Source organism: Diplotaxodon limnothrissa, linkage group LG17, assembly GCF_057381915.1.
Source record: "Diplotaxodon limnothrissa isolate DT_005_m linkage group LG17, D_limnothrissa_male_GT1.1, whole genome shotgun sequence".
NCBI lineage: Eukaryota > Metazoa > Chordata > Actinopteri > Cichliformes > Cichlidae > Diplotaxodon > Diplotaxodon limnothrissa.
In genome coordinates this window covers 38,764,583-38,782,050 of record NC_140612.1, presented here as the reverse complement: position 1 = coordinate 38,782,050, position 17,468 = coordinate 38,764,583, and the positions used below count along the sequence as shown (strand labels likewise).

At 40.8% G+C, this 17,468-nt stretch overlaps 1 protein-coding gene across 1 annotated transcript; it reads left to right on the top strand.

Moving 5' to 3' along the window:
* The first annotated feature begins 6,965 nt into the window (after positions 1-6,965).
* On the top strand, positions 6,966-17,093 carry LOC146615417 (FYVE, RhoGEF and PH domain-containing protein 4-like). Its single transcript, XM_085375879.1, has 16 exons — positions 6,966-7,086; positions 9,571-9,711; positions 9,839-10,403; positions 10,527-11,004; positions 11,214-11,359; positions 11,590-11,746; positions 11,827-11,965; positions 12,149-12,207; positions 13,360-13,503; positions 14,572-14,744; positions 14,864-14,894; positions 15,001-15,084; positions 15,225-15,350; positions 15,443-15,586; positions 15,685-15,825; positions 16,794-17,093. Exons 1-16 carry the CDS (start codon positions 6,966-6,968, stop codon positions 17,091-17,093), a joined length of 2,949 nt encoding a protein of 982 aa, XP_085232005.1.
* Positions 17,094-17,468: the final 375 nt, after the last annotated feature.

Genomic DNA, 17,468 nt, shown 5'->3' with positions numbered 1-17,468 from the left:
GATGACAGAAAAGAGAAGTGTGGAAAGACCAGAAGCAACAAACAGGACAAAACATAGTCTATGGGAGAGAGAAGACCAAAGTTAAATGCATGGGGTCTAAAAACACAGGGAGACGTGATCAGTCATTGTAGGAGCGGGGTGGTAGCTGCAGACTCTGCCTCCCTTTCTACTTTTAGACACTCTATGAAGCACAAGCTAGCCTGCAGTCTGTGAGAAATGTGTTCGGCTGGGTGGTTTTGATGATATGATGTGTTTGAAATGTCTGGGCCTGGTTATTCGGAGCTTTGTGTATGAAAAAAATGGGATTTTAATCTCAATTCTGGATGTAGCCGGGAGTAAACAAAGAGCAGATGATCTGTGAGGGATATGTTTGTAGCATTTTAGATCAAATGAAGGCTTTTCGCTAAGGAATAACAATAATCAGACTTGCAAGTAATAAATACACTCTTCTACAGCATGTTCACAATTTTGACAATATTGCTCAAATGAAAGAAGGCAGGCCCACACGTAGCTGTAGATTAACAGATTCATTTATGTTGTCTGGCTTCATCTCCATAGCAGTGTAAATGTTTGATGTGTTTCTAAAAAGACTGCTTAAGCAATGCTGCTCTGTGAAACCTCAGCTGATATCTCTCTGATATTATGCTGACTTCTCTGTGTGTTGCTTCTATGTGTTATGCTCACTTCTCAAACCTGCTAAAACCAGATTCTCAAATGGCACCAAAGGAGAACTAGCTCTTTATGAGCCAGTTATTTTTGGTCATAACAACCTTGTAAATTACCATTGAGGAAACCTACTTAATGGTGCATTCACCACAAAAATCAGTGACAAACCTATTTTGCATATCACTGTTTTTACAGACCAGGTTGCTGAATGTAACGCCATGAATTATCTGCTTTTGTCTAGCATATATCAGCCTATAGGCCTTCAAGGTTTATTGGGAAACACATACAAAGCAATGGCTTTGCTTCTTACTTCTTAAATCTTGTGTGGCCAATTATGTACGTGGTTACGCAAGTCCAGCAGCTTTCCTTCCACTGAAAATAATATCAGGGCCTCATGAGTTACACTGAGTCTGAGCGACTGGAACGTGTTCCGCCTTTATAAAGAAGACCAAACCTGAGTGGGCCATTAGTGGTGTAATGAGTAGCTCCCGGCACTCTGAATCCAATGATTTGAGTTCAAATTTCAGTGGAACCTCATAATAAGAAAAGAAACACAGGCTGTTTAGAAGCTGGAGTGTTTCTTATGTAAGTAGATATTTAGAGTCTGTGCTGATTATAAAGCTGTTGCTTAGAACTTTTGATTTCAACGCCTGTAACCCCATATCAAGCAGCTTGACATCTGTGCACTTGGTCTAAGACATACTAAAAAAGACTCTCAGCAAGGGACAAGAGCTTTGTGTTAAAAGTTCAATCACCAGCTCACTACATGTAATTTCCACCTTTTCCATCACAAGTTTAGATGCATTTTTTTGTCTGAATATTTTATAGCCTTATTAACAACCTCTGACAAGAAGTATATTTTAAGGAGAAGAAGCATGTTTTGTCTAACGTGAGGATGCCTAGTCAGTTAGCTGATGATGCAGCTTCTTTTTTTAGGTACAGCAGTCGAACCTCTGATGACATCAGCCTGAAGAGAAGCTTTAAAGGGGACATATGAGATATGAATGTGATACTAGTAATTTGACTGAATAAACTTTATTAGAACCAAGGCAAAATTATACAAGCTTGAACTGACGGTATTGCCATTAAATTCCTGAGCAGTTTCAAAGGTGTGCACGATATAATCTCACGATATAATGTAATATAACTTCATGTTTCCTCAACCCTTAACCAATAAATCCACTAGAGGGCAGGGAAAACCAGAGTGAAAGACCCTATTTACTGGCAGTAAAATTAGCTCGGTTACATTCATTTGATTAGCACTTGTTTTGATTGTTTGTTTCTTCATCTGGCAGTACAGTACAAATACAATCCTTATCAGAAGGATAACTTCGTAAGATTATTGATAACAAATGAAAATAGTGAATCATCACTGATTATTGTCATTTACTGAGTATAACTGAAGAAGAACATTTATCCCAAAGGGGGTTAAACAAGCCTTTGAGTATTACAGTATTTCCTGTGCTGCAGTTTAGTAGACATGTGTGATGAATGTAGCTTTAACACTCCTGATGATCTTCATCATCAGCTGTCTGTGATGATGATGCTGCAGCAAATGAGGAGGACATGGAAGACCACTCGGGAACAAAGAATCATAGTGACAACCACGGGACAGATGAATAATAATAATAACAATAACAATAACAATAATAATAATAATAATAATAATAATAATAATAATAATAATAATAATAATAATAATAACAATAACAATAATAATAACAATAACAATAATAATAACAATAACAGATGAAGGTGGAAAACAGTAACAGCACTAAAGAAAAACAAAAAATAGCAATATTGTTGGTAATTACTGCATGTATTAAGCATCTGTTGGTCTTCACTGTTAAAGTAAGTTAATTATGTGTTTTGATCCTTGACACTGACTGTATATAAAAGATGGACATGACAAGCGAGTGTTGGATCTGATCCTGACCTACTGAAGTCTCATATGGTAGTGATGTGTTAATCACGACGTTACTTTGAAGTTTACCCTCCATTTTAAGTCCAGAGGTGACCATCAATTACAAAGTAATCCTCATGCTGTATACCAAACAGTACAATACAACTTATCCACAAAGTGCTTGTTCTAAATCACAGATCTAGGCAGTAGATGCCTGAATGCCACGTACTTCTTTACAATGAGATTTAATTAATCCTAATCCGTTAGGAGCTGCCCCCTGCTGGCTTTTGGAAAGAATTCAGGTTTAATGCACTGTAATGACGGCACTTTTACCTGGGTGTCCACATCACTCAGGACCTGTCATGGTCCTGTCACATCAACACCCTGGTTAAGAAAGCCCGTCAGCGTCTCTTCTTCCTCAGAAGACTTAGAGACTTCCATCTGCCACTGAAGGTGCTCAAGAACTTCTACTCCTGCACCATCGAGAGCGTCCTGACGTCAAACATCTGCACCTGGTTTGGGAACAGCACCAAGCAGGACAGACGAGATCTGCAAAGGGTGGTGCGCTCGGCAGAACGCATCATTCAATCAGAGCTCCCTGACCTGCTGTCCATCTACACCAAGCGGTGCAAGTCCAAAGCTAGGAAGATTATGATGGACCTCTCCCATCCCAACAATGGACTCTTCTTACTGTTGAGGTCTGGGAAGCGCTTCCGCTCCCTTAAGGCCAAAACAGAGAGAATGAGGAGGAGCTTCTTCCCCCAGGCTATTCGGGGCCTGAACCAGGTGTAGGACTGGACTCTCCCAAACACGTCACTATAAGACTGGACTCTCACACACGTCACCACACGCACCACCACACATTTCCTATAATCCTATAATTCCTATAATTTATAATCCTTATCTTTATAATCTCTTCTGCTATTTGCACATTCTTTACTGTAATTTCCTAAGTTAATTTGTAAATTTTTGTAGTAAATTGTAAATATTGTAAAACTTTTCTTCTGTCATTTAATGGTCGGGCATTGTACAGCTACAAGCATTTCACCCCCATGTCATACTGTGTATGGTTGTGTGTGTGTGACAAATAAAATTTGAATTTGAATTTGAACTTTTCAGATCTAGAAACTAGAGTGTGTCTTTTATATATGCTCTATGTTCTTTAACAGCCATGTCTTCCACTCTGTCTACTGTTTACACATGTTATTACCAGGCAGAGAAATCTCAGCCCTCTTTCTGGGTGCTTGTTTCATTTTCTGCTGCTTCTGTCAAACTTCTGTTCTTTGTTGTCATTTATGGATTAGTACTAGCTCTCGACGCTTCAGCTGTTGTGATCAAAAAGGCAAATTTATTTTTGATCCAAAAAGCTCTCTCAGGAGATCCGTAACTTTGTCATCATATCAGAAATAAAAAGCACTGAGAAATCAAGCGAGGTCCAAGATGGAGACAACACTGGCCTGTGTCCCATACTTGTGACTAAACTTGCTCTGGCCCCACTAAGTTAAAGTGTTTTATACTGGCATATACTGAAAAGCATCAGCTTTCCTGACCTACAATGTCATGGGTCAAACGCACAACTGGCAAAAAATGTCACCCTCAGGGACGCCTGCATCGTCATTGCTGTCTCTCATACTGTTTACAGCACGTTTGGTGCTAAAGCACATCAGAGGTAAAACCAGGGCACAACATAAACATTTAAAATAGTGTAATTATCTTGATAACTGTGAAAGTTTAAATAAGTGTCCAAATCTATGACACTAGCACTATAATTACAGTGTGTGTTAAAATGCATTGGTTCCCATAGTGGGGGGCGCAAGGGGAGCCCTATATGAATGATTAAAAAAAAAGAATGGTTGGACACTGCTAGCATAATGGACAGGTTTTTAATGGGGCTCCTACAACCGCAAAGCAGAAGATGAAGCATCGCCAAATATGCTTCCAAACCAACGTCCTTCCAAGCCAAAGACTAGAAAATATGATGAAGCATATCTTGCCTTTGGCTGCACAACGGTGGTGCCAAGGTAGGAATCCCGAATAGAACTGGGCTGTCCAAATTTATGTTTTTAAACCCATTTTAAAAAAAAAAATGCAATGTTGAATATTCTTACACAGTAAAAAAACAAACAAAACAACTACACGTAAAATAATTACACCATAAAGATGGTTTGCTTTTCCATTATTTAAAAGAGGTAGTACTTTATTTTATTGCTACCTGTGATTTGTTACAGTTTACTTTTATGTGTTTCATTGTTTACAAAAGGTTCGAGGTGTGAAATGAACCGCAATGGAGTTTGAAAACAAACCATGGTGTGTGTGGTTGGACGATGTCTTTGTGCCGGAGAGGGGGGTTATTGTAAAAACAAAGGGGGGCCTAGCAAAAAACGTTTGGGAACCACTGCATTAGAATAAGTTGGGTAAACTGGTGCATTGGTTTTTTCCCCTATATTGCTGTTCAATATATTTATTTAAAAGATACTGGACAGTTTTTCATTTAATACATGGGGGGTGCAGGTGTCAATGCACAGAAACTGGTAAATCTACTGAATGACAATGGCTTTTCTATTCTAGGTTTATGAAATGTGCAGTGATATGACATTTAATAGTGTCTGTGAAGGTTCTCAGTCATCCAGGTCATCGCAACCTAAGGAGCTTGCAAAGAAAATCGTCTGGACTTCTTTAAATTGCTTGAAGATGTTTCACCTCTCATCTGAGAAGCTTCTTCAGATGGTGGAGAGTCCCAGATTTAAGCCCTATTGGAGTGTCCCCACAAGAGGGACATGGACCCCCTATTGATCCTCTACCTAATCACACGAGTCAAGGTGTTAATGCGGGTTTGGGCACAATCAGCCAAGGTTTCAGGGGAACCCACTGTGAAACCTGGCTGCACCTTATCATGTGATTTCCTGAGGTCAGATGGCCCAGGATGTGAGTGGGCATTGAGCGTCTGGGGAGGGATCTCAAAACTGGATTATAGATGGCAGACAGTTGGTGTCGTAAACCACCGCCTCTGTTCAAAGATGGTCGCTCACAGTGGAAAAGCACAACATCCCGATGCACTTCAGACCCAGCCAAACACTCAGCCAAAAACTGGTTCATCCCAAAGACAAAACTCCAAAACACAAACTTAACAGCGTTGTGTATGCTGTACAGTACAACGAGGAATGCTCAGACCTCTACATTGGAGAAACCAAACAGCCACTTCATAAATGCTTGCCACAACATAGAAGAGCTACCTCGATGGGACAAGACTCAGCTGCCCATCTGCATCTAAAGGACAAAGGACACTAAAGGACACTTTTCGGGGACGCCAATGTTCACATTTTGGACAGAGAAGTCAGATGGTTTGAAAGAGGAGTGAAAGAAGCCATCTATGTCTTCAAGCAACTTAAAGAAGTCGAGATGCTTTTCTTTCCAAGATCCTTAGACGACATTTAGTAGCCATTTTCTGTTAGCATTCTTTTGACATTATTAAACACAAAAATTACAGATACCATGTATGGCGCTCTAATGCTCTCGTGGGTGTATTGGTAATACTTACAAACAAATACGTTGTAATCAATAAGCACTGTCATCGTGGTATGATGCTGTTTCATCAGTCTTAAACCCACTGGCTTCCTCAAAACGCCTCGCCCATCTCACGGTCTTACTGGGCCAACATGCAGTAAAGCTGAAGGCGGCTTGTTGTTAGTGCACTTTCATTTGTAACTGCTATCGCTACAAATGACTGCTTAAAATAAATTTGCCACTTTATGAGCTCACCTTGTGTTACATCATTTGGAGAAGGGCTTACTGCCACTTTATCCCCCTGTCTTCGCCTCAGGACTCATTGTAAAAAACATTTTTTGTGTGTGTTTAAGGCAGCGTGTCAATAAACAGCTTCAAATACAAATGGCTTATGTTTACTTCCAGGCTCTGGGGAGGCCAGTCCAGGTCGATTAAAACATGATTGTACTTTTTTTGCAGTTTTTGCATTAATAATTCCATAAATTTTGACAACACCCCCAATAGCACTGGGTGAAATGCAGCCCTCATCTATCGATCCATCTATAGATATATATAGATGACCAACCATATATATAGATGGCCAATGACCAAAGCAATATTGCTTTGGTCATTGGCTGCTTGCTCAGTCATTTCAGTTCCGCGGTTCCATCCACAGTGGTGAAAGTGATTGCGCTCTCTGATTGGTCTGCGTCCTCCTCCAGTGGACTTCAATTAGAGGCGGGGATTTATCAGCAGCTGTACGTGACGTTAGTGACGCTGATTAAACAGGTGAAGCAGGATCTTGTATTTGCTGGTATTTCGCGTTTGCTCTCCGATTGATTAAGAGCTCGTGGACTTCAGTGAAGCGTCTGCTTCAGTGGGCAGAATTTGAAAGCAGGGCTGCTCTGTCACCATGTTTGACCTGAAGAAGAGGAATAGTTTGACTCTGAGGGACAGCCGTGGGACGGAGGAGTTCAGACGAGTGGCGGTCAGACGGAAAGTCCAAGGTCCTGTGGGTGACTGTCAAACCTCAGGTGAGATACTTTGCGCTTTGGAAGGCTTTATGATGTTATTGGCTTCTAGACTGCATCAACTTTGGGTGTTAATTAAAAATAAATAAACAGATGAGAGTTTAGCTTTTGTGTTGATGCTAGTAGTTTATCCTTTCAAGGGGCAAATGTAAACTGCAGTGAAAGCTGGTAGATATACGCTAATATTCACAATAAAACTCATATTACACTCATACTCATAACCAGTACTTATTGTATTCTGTATTATCCCGTTTCTATGTGTAGTTGCCAGTTACAAATTTATAAGCTAATACTAGTGAACTCTAAATTATCAGTCCAGCAGTAGAGACTGCATGCTATAAAGTTTATAATGTTTAGCCTCCGGAGGCCATTGTTTGTGGTGCTGTAATTGTGCATATAATATTTATACTTTAAAGGGCTTTCTAATATTTTGTCTGCAAGTCGAAACGCTTAAGAGCAAAGAAAATGCATTGAAAATAAAAAGGCACAGCTAACACTGGCAGTTTTGGCTCTGTATGAGGGTGACCAGGGCAGCAGGGTAAGGGCATTGACCCTCCTTGTTATGCACGGATTACATCAGTTAATACTATTTTGGTTGCTTTGTAAATCCAGTCCCTTTGGATTGTTCTCTCTGTGTGTGTATTTGAATTTTTTTAGCGACATTTGGCACCGTAGCTTGTTGGATTACTGATGTGAAATCTCTTCCCCCTGATTCAGCCTGGACTTTGGCAGTTTGTGCTTTGAGACCACCATTTGTCAGTTCCACTCAAAAGCGTCCACACAAAGTCTTACTGTTCCCTCACTGAGGCAGAATTATGTGCTTAGAAGTATGTTGGTGTCAATGGTACTGTCGCATGCAAGAGTGGCATCCATATTCTGAATGCAAATTATTCTTTAGGTTACCACTCTATGCAAAAAGCTGTGTTTTAGAACACAGCTTTTTGCATAGAGTAGTTTTTATTGCATGTTCAGAAATGGGAAGAAAAGGCAAAGATTTCCTTAAGATAACTTAAAACATTGCCTTTACTGTATGATGCAATTATGCTCAGCGCCATGCCCTCTGCACGGCAGAATAACCCACTCTGGCTCTATCTAAAGGTAAGAAAACCTAACAGTAGCTTTCAGCTGGTAGAGGAAAAAATAACAAATTTCCCAAATTAGTTGTTGATTGTTATTAAGAATTGTATTGTTGAATGATCTACCTACGTGCCCTTTAAAAACCTCATAGACACAGTTTCACTTTATGATAGTTTATTTAAAAAAAAAAAAAAGTCAGTGTGTTTCTTTGCAGTTCCTCTCAGATTCATGTTGTCTTGTAAACGCTGATGTAACTAATAAAACTGGCAAAGGTTAGACTCTGTGATGAAATACCCAGAAGTAAGAAGAGGAAGTATTACATAGAGAATGTCGGCTTTAGCCCCTCCACGTGACCAATCAATCCACCACACTTCAGCAAGGCGTTAGTTGGAAAGCTTTACACTCTCTAACAAGTAGCTAATATTACTGCGTAGGTTTGGCTATAATGTGCAGGTAAGGAAACGATAAGTTACACAATTACAAGTAGTTGTTGTTGGGTAAGGATGTCAGTCAATACAGTTAGAGGTCAGATTTCAATGAAGCCATAAATACTGTGTGTGGTTTCTTTTGTTTTGTTTTGTTTGTTTTAATGGGACTTTTTTTGGGGGGGGGGTAGTTAAACTGGTCGTAACTATTACGACCAGTTTAACTAACAATGAAAAATGCTTGTGGAGGATTTGGAAAGTAAAAGAATCCTTACTGTGTGTGCATGCATGAAAAGGGAGCTTTATTCAGTCACTGCAGAGAATTTAGGTACTTGACTTTTTAATATTAACAAGATTATTAATAACAATATCATTGTGGGAAAATCACCACCTGATAGAAAGCATGAAATGGACTAGCACACTTTTTTTTTAAATTTATTATTATTTTTTTAAATAAAACCTTTAAGTACGTTAGTTAAGAATTGGAGGGGGCAATTTTTACTTAGAAATAAAAACAACTTTTCTTGATTTATAAAACTTAAAAAAAAAAGCTAAGAATATTTGAATGACACTTGCACTCTTCTTCATAAATCAATAAAAATTTTAGCAGCTGAAGAAGAAATGCTTTAAAATAACCAGGAAAAATGTCCAGTGAACATGCATAAAAACATTTAATGAGATTAAAAAAACAAAATCAGAGCTTTTAATAATGCAACTATAGTAGAAATTTTGGTAAAGGAAAATGACCTTGAATCATCCTCTTCAGTTTAGAGATGTCTTATGTTGTTCCCCGAAAGCAAAAAGGAGGATCTGTGAGGCAGATTCCTGGTCGTTGGCTGTAGCTGATACTAGTGAAAAGTTTAAATTGTGGCTCAATGATTTTACAATGTTTAAATGTTTAGTTTTCTGAATGTGTAACCAACTGACTACAATAACTACAACATGCAGAAAGCATGTGTGGTTTAATAACAGTGTTTGTTTTCAGATGTGAGCAGTGGTGTGAGTGGTTCATACAACGGTGGCCATGCTCATGGCAGAGTTTCTGGACCAGAACTGATCGCAAAAATTGCTACAGAAAAAGATGATGAGAAAAGCCCAACGAAGAGATCACCTTTTAAACCCCAAGGTAAGTTTAAAATCCTGCAAACTGCATACACAACTTGCAATGTTGTTGCCTCACATGGCAAATTTGTTACTGTAGCTGTTCATTGTTCTGCAAAGATGCTCAGCAACCACAATGTCTGTCTTTGCAGTGCCTCCTCAACCAGATCACCTCCAGAGCCCTCCGAGGGTAGGACAAGATCAAGCCTGCAGTCTCACTCCAGGAAAAGTGCCACCCCAGCAAAATAATGGAACAGAGGAGAACCAGAATAGATGCAATGGCGTTTCTATTTCCTGTGTAAGCCCACAGAATTGTTTAGACTCTCCAAGTAAAGAAGGGGGACGTTATTTTCTGAATGGGGTTTTGGATCCACACATCAACCCTGCCAGACATCCTCAGGGGATTCTGAATCTTACAAGCAGGCCACTATCAGGATCTCCAAGCCCAGGCAAAAGAGGCATTCAGAGCTGTAGCCCTCTGAGAGAAGAAGGCCACAGCCCCGGTAAGCTGTCCCCAAGAAACTATAGACCTCTCACGGGAAAACTACGTGCTTCGAGCCCTGTTCAAGGGAAGATGGGAAGCTACAGCCCTGCCAAGAGTTCTAAATCCTTGCTAGGACTGCACAGAATCTCAAGCGAGAAAATAGAAAGACGGGAGAAGAGAGCAGGAAAGTCTCTGAGTGTGCCTGACCTGATTGTGTATTTGGATGAGAGCAGGTAGTTGTTCAGTTTGTGATATGTTCTTGTAGTGCGTGTTGCATAGCAAGTGTAAAAGTCTTTTTTTTTTCTTTTTTTAATTGATTACATTTATTTATTTATTTATATTTTTTTCCCCTCTAGGATTCCCTCAGATAAAGCTGAGCGCTCTCCACTCAAACTGCTGCACTCACCCAATTTTAATATACCTGCCATCACCGTCAAAGCATCAGCTAAGCATAGACGCAGTCTTACCACAAATGAAGAGCATCTGTTACACAGCGGCATAGAGCATTTCCCAGGACAAATGAATGGCATTGTGCAGGAGAACAAACAGCCAGCAGCAAATGGGATGAGGCAAAATGACAAAATGGAAGAAGGCAAGATACCTACAGGGTATGGCTCCAAGTTTTGCTGCCAGTGGACAGTGGCAACCACAGAAGATGAGAAGATTCACAATGAGAGAGCTGAACAAAATGAGGAGGAGAAACAGAAGCAAGAAGAGAGGGAAGGAGATGAGGCGAACAATAAAGAGAGCACAGAGCAGAAGCTGTTTAACATCGCTACTGAACTCCTGCAAACAGAGAAGGCCTATGTGACCCGCCTCCACCTGCTAGACCAGGTGAGTGTTTATGCTGTTGGCACGTCTAAAAGACAAATATGTGCACAATGCTTAAACGGAGAGTTATTGAAATGAAACTTAAAAACTGTTTAGTCCTGTAGAATAATCATGTTATCACTGCTGTTCATAAGTGACGTTTACTTGCTGTGTAGAAGATTAATATCTGTGAAACTAAATGTGATGTTGCATTTCGCTGCCTCCCACCTCAGGTTTTCTGTTCACGCCTAACAGAAGAAGCAGGTCGAGGCTCATTTCCTCCCGAGGTGATAAGAAATATCTTTGCGAACATTTCCTCAATCTACTCTTTCCACAGCCAGTTTCTGCTGCCTGACCTGGAGAACTGCATCACACACTGGTGAGTCTTTCAGAGAGTTGGTACACTTCATAAACTTGCAACCCAAATACAAACTGCCTTATTGTTATTATTGCTATTTATACAGTTAACCTGAGAAGCTCATAACCTTCATATTATCATAAAGCTAAATGCTTTTGCACTCTTGTCCAAATTATTGTTTCATTTTAAAGCCAATGTGAACCAACATGTAATGGCTCCCTACATTTGCCCTCTCATCTGCTTAAATGTAGGTGTAAGAGCCCAGGCCTGGGTAAGGTTCTTCTACAGCACGCACCCTTCCTGAGGATGTACGCTGACTACGTCAGAAACTTCGACCATGCAGTGGAGCTGGTGAGGACCTGGACCGAACGCTCCTCTGCTTTCAGAAACATCATCCAGGACATACAGGTAAGAAATATTCTGCACGGTATACATCATCGCAAATTCATATTCCTCTCTCATCACAAGGTTTTGTATGTCTGTTTTAGAGTCAGGGGATCTGTGGCAAACTCACCCTGCAGCACCACATGTTGGAGCCAATCCAGAGGGTTCCACGTTATGAGATGCTGCTGAAGGTTTACCTGAAGAAACTGCCTGAAGATGACCCGGATTATGAGATTACACAGAGCAAGTTGTCTGTGTATTTATACCATTGACCTGTTCATTTTGTTATTGATGGTCTTGTCACACCATTAGTAATGGATGCTTATGTTGAATTTTTGTGTTGCCTTATTAATTACTATACATTCATCATCACTGTCCCCCATTTTTCTGCCTACTGTGTGTAATGCCTCCTGTCTCCTCCAACAGAGTCCTTGCAGACCATTTCCATGGCAGCCACACACTCTAACAGTGCCATCCAAAAAGCCGTATGTAACATTACTGATACTGTTTAGCAATGTTGTAAGGTTTTCCAGAGGTGTGGACTTGAGTCACATGACTTGGACTCGAGTCATTAATTTTATGACTTTAGACTTGACTTGAAAAAATGTTCTAAGACTTGTGACTTGACTTGGACTTTTACACCAATGACTTGGGACTTGAATTGGACTTGAACCGGTTTACTTGAAAAGACTTGATATTTCACCCCAAATATAAAATTTTACACGCATATTATATAGAAAGTGTGCACCATTAGTTCACTTCATTTATTCAAACCACACTCCATACATATGTGTGCGTGAGCTGTAGCACAGCCAATCAAATTAACCAGATTTTTAAAAAAAACTAAAAAAAAAAAACTTCAAAAATGCTGCAAGGAGTTATTTTTTTTCAGGTACATAAACTATGAAGTAGTGAACAAAAAACCAAAATGCAATATGCAAAACATGCAAGAAGAGAATCACAGACAGATGGAACAACTTCCAACTTTCTCCGACAGTTGAAGTTGCATAAAGAACGGTAGGTGGTGCTTCTTTTGCTACGATGAGATGGCTGACTTCATCTAACTAGCAAATGTTGTCCAGGCTCCCTTGGTGATACGTGTGGGGTTTGTTTTTTTTTTTTTTGTTTTTTTTTTGTTTGTTTTTAAATGTGTATGATATTTTTGTCATGCGATTTTAAAGCCGGTCCTACAAGCGCATCCAAGAATAACATGCAGCTTATCTCAGAACTGTCGGTGAAAATTATTCTAGGAGCTAGGTTTAATTGAGCTGCATTTTATAGAGGTGCAATTTCACAATTTGTGTATATTTTCTAAGTTCACTATTTCGTCATGTGTTGAGAAAAACAAAGATTTAAAAATTACATGGTCTAATATTTACTTTTCTTTTTTATATTTTATTTTATTTATTTTTTAAAAAAGACTCGAAAGGACTTGAAATTCAAAGTTTCAGACTTGTGACTTTACTCGGACTTTTACACCAGTGACTTGAGACTCTACTCTGACTTGCCTGACATTACTTGAGACTTGAGGATAAAGACTTGAGACTTGCAAAACAATGACTTGGTCCCACCTCTAAGGTTTCCTGATATTGTCTTGAACTGTTCCAGTATTTTATCTGTGAACATTTCCTTAACAGGAGGGTCTGAAGCGACTCTTGGAGATCTATGAGATGGTTGGAGAGGAGGAAGTCGTGAATCCAACCAACGAGTTTCTCAGGGAAGGTCGTCTGCTCAAGCTTGCTGCCAGGAACACATCAGCCATGGAGAGACACCTGTTCCTGGTTGGTGTATATAGAAACACATGCACACCCTATCTGTGACTGATTTTTCTCTTACCTCTGTCGTAAAGTTAGTAATATAAGTGGCTTAATCCCAAAAAGTTGATTCTGTTCATCTGGACGTTTTCGGTGGGAGAAACGTTTCGTCACTCATCCAAGTGACGTCTTCAGTCTCAGCTGACTGCAGGTTTCAATCTTATAAACAGTACAGTAATGACTGAAACCAGCCCAGTGAAGGAACAATGGGCTGGGAGGTCAGTTCCTTCTTCATGATTATGAAAATTCTCATGAACACTGATCAATGGCCATGAGTACCATTCAGAGTTGGGGAATGGCTGCACCCTTAGATCCCTCCCCAATTCAGAGATGGTCTTTCCATTTTCACTTGAATGGCCTTCTTGACTCTCACTTAAACCAGCATTCCTCCCTGTCCAGGATGTGTACATCCTCATCATTGAAAGAGCGTCCACTGGCCTGTAGGTGTGAATAGTCTGAAGAGTCCTGGCCTGGTGAGAAGGCCCTGAGTAAATGTGGTTATCCTAGTTGGACATTTGTCAAAGCTGAGCGAGCACCTAAAGAAAGCTCCAGCCGATCGAGGAGAAAAGGACAACTGCTCCATAAGCTAAAACTCTTAGTTATCCCTCCACCCCAAGGAATCAGTCCTCCAACACAAACAGAATAACATAGTGTACGCTGTTAAGTGCAGGAGGATTGCCAGGATTTCTACATCAGGGAAACCAAACAATCTCTGGCTAAGCAGACGGCACAGAAGAGCCACCTCGTCAGGCCAGGACTCTGCAGTCTATTCACACCTACAGTGGACACTCTTTCAATGATGAGGATGTTCACATCCTGGACACTCATCACTTGGATGAGTGCCGAAACATTTCTCCCATTGAAAATGTTACATCCAGATGAACAGAATGAACGTTTTGGGATTTCCTTACCTGGATGATTGAGCTTGCATGAAGACTTAACTTGCTTAAATGGATATCTTTGGTTCACTCCAGCTGTCATCAGTCTAACACTAGTTCATTGCATAACTGATTGCTTGGTAACTTTTATCTACAGTTTAACAACTTCCTGCTGTGCTGCTCTCCAAAGTTCAGCCTGGTCGGTCAGCGTTTCACTGTGCGCTGCAGGATCGGGATGGATGGGATGCAGGTGCAGCAAACCACCAATGAGGATCATCCATACACCTTCCAAATATCTGGAAGGGAAAGGATCCTTGAGCTGCAGGCCAGGTGGATGTCATGATTGAAGCACATCAGTTCTTCTTGTTTATGTTTTTAACTATTTACTTAGATTGTTTTGAACAGTTACACTTATTAATTGTAAATGCATTCAATTTTGGTTTTCCAAGCTCCAAGCAAGATCGGGATGAATGGATAAAGGTATAATCAGATTTTATTTATTAAATTCTATTTTCTAGACATTAAACGATACATTGATTAGGAAAAAATGAGTTTTCTCATCTTCTAAAGCAAGTTTTGTCCCCAGGTGATTCGTGAAGCCATTGATGTGTTTCAGAAGAAAAATGATACCTTCAGACTGGCTTCTAGGGAGCTTACTGTAGCAGAACCAGTAAGTTGTATCAATTCTAGGAATATGGAGTAAAGGAGGATTTTCTTTCCTCAATGTTTATTCATCCATTCTCCTCAGCTTATTTAATTCAAGGTTGCCGGGGGGCTGGAGACTGTTTTAAAACAAAATGTGTTCCACAGACAGAGGAGCTTGGCAAACGAGCCCCTCGCTGGATCAGAGACAATGAGGTGATCCTGTGTATGTCCTGCATGGAGCCTTTTAACGCCCTTACCAGAAGAAGACATCACTGCCGTGCCTGTGGTTTTGTGGGTGACATGATAAACTGCAGCTTTGTATCACACAAAACTGAACTTTATCTGAGAACAGCTCACACATGATGGTTTCTCTGTTTCTACAGGTGGTGTGTTGGAAGTGTTCAGACTACAAAGTGGCTTTAGAGTATGACGGTTACAAGCTGAACAAAGTGTGTAAAGCTTGTTACGCCATCCTGACTGGCCCGAGAGGGGAGGGCTTGGATGGAAAAAAGAGAAGAATGCTGGATGTGAGCCTTGTCGTTTCAACTATTTAAACTTTATGGGTTGTTTTAGATCAAAAAGGCCACCTAACAAATTTTGATCATTGGTTTTTGTTTTTCCACAGTCCAAAGCATCTCCAGGGCCTACTGACAGTGTAATGAGTGGTTTCCTGCAGTATGGGGACAACCCCCAGACCTGGCAGCGAGTGTGGTCCGTGCTCACCAGGGCTGAGCCTCCGGTTCTTTACCTGTACTCCGTTCCACAGGTAAAGTGCTCTGAAAAAGTCAGGAATAATAATAATGTTGAAGGGATTTTGCTTTTACGTATAAGGGTAAAACTGTGTTTCTTTGGGACACCAGGATATTATGTTGCAACACAGCAAATACTTTATACAGTCAAATGAAGACAGACTTGAAATGCAGCTGGGACTGTAAAGATGGTATGGTACAAGCAGTGTTTGCCCCTCAGCTGTAAAAGACTGATGGGGTGTTGCGGTCACCCTGCCGGGCAGGTGGGCAACACGGACACAAAGTTTGCGAAAGTGATAACTCGAGAATGAAGTAATGTAGGACTTTTAAATTGATACCATAGGTGCATCTACTTGGGCATGGGTGAGGATCTCCAGGCCTTCAGGGCCAGTGTTCTGCAGGTTTTAGATTTTACCCTGGGTCAACACATCTGAATCAAATGATTAGTTCATCACCAGGCCTCTGGAGAACTTCAAGACATGTTGAGGAGGTAATTTGGCCATTTAAATCAGCTGTGTTGGATCAAGGACACATATAAAACCTGCAGGACACCGGCCCTCGAGGCCTGGAGTTCCCCCGCCCCTGCACTAGGGGGTTGAGGGGTATGACTGGCCACCACCAGTGTTTGGATAATTGGTCAAACACTCCTTACTGTACAACAGAACCCTTTGATGACAAACGTCCTTCGTGTCTGACTGGAGTCTTCTGTTATTATTAAACCAGTGAAGGCAAAGAGAGCCTACCTATGCCAAACATGCTTTTAAATACATCCCTCCACAAGTCATTTGGTCTCCTGGTGCACATGGTTTTCTTTCTGTTCTTAACGAATGTACTGCTGGTTGGTGTGCTGCCCCTCCCACAGGTGAAGGATGGTGTCATGTTATAAAAGGGTTCAGCCTCCAGTCTTTTATTGCAGCCCTGCTATGGGTCTTGTCATTTAAAACAAACCCTTTTTGAATCATTGTTTGTGTCCCTACATTTCCAGGATTTAAAGCCCCTCTTCACTATACCTCTACTGGGCTGCAGCGTAGAGGCTTTCCCCCAGGCGTTTCAGGGTCAGTCCTGCTTCTGTCTGACCCAGTCCAAAACCAGCCACACTTTCACCTGCGATTCTCGGGACATCAAACGCAGCTGGCTGAGTGCTCTGAAAGTTGCTGTGACAGGATGGCGTACAGCATGCTCACTGGCTGTTTGTGACAACAGCAGAGGAATCAGGTCTGGCATTAATGGGAGTCTCAGTGGTGAGAACTTTGTAGTCAGTGGCAACAAGGAACATCGCTCTTGAATGTTTGTAGTGTGTCACGTATGCAACAGCAGAACAAATGTCCATTGTTGTAAAATGAAAGTTCATGAATACAAAGGTTACAGTACTCTGAAAACTGTCTTTAAAAGTGTTGTGCACTTTATTTCAGAAATGGTTTACAGTAAAATAAATAAAGTGAAGGCGTTTTAACGTGAGTGAGACTATCCCTTCAACTACGACTGCATTTGCTTTAGCTCTGTACAAGTGCTAAGGTGCCAAGTGGAGAGAGAAAATGTGCTCAAGGTTATTTTCTTACAGCAGACAGTAGAACACACGATTGCAAAGAGTTCCAGTGACACACAGAGGCTCTGCGGGATCACGATCGCCTTATAAAACACATTCAGCTGATCCCATTTC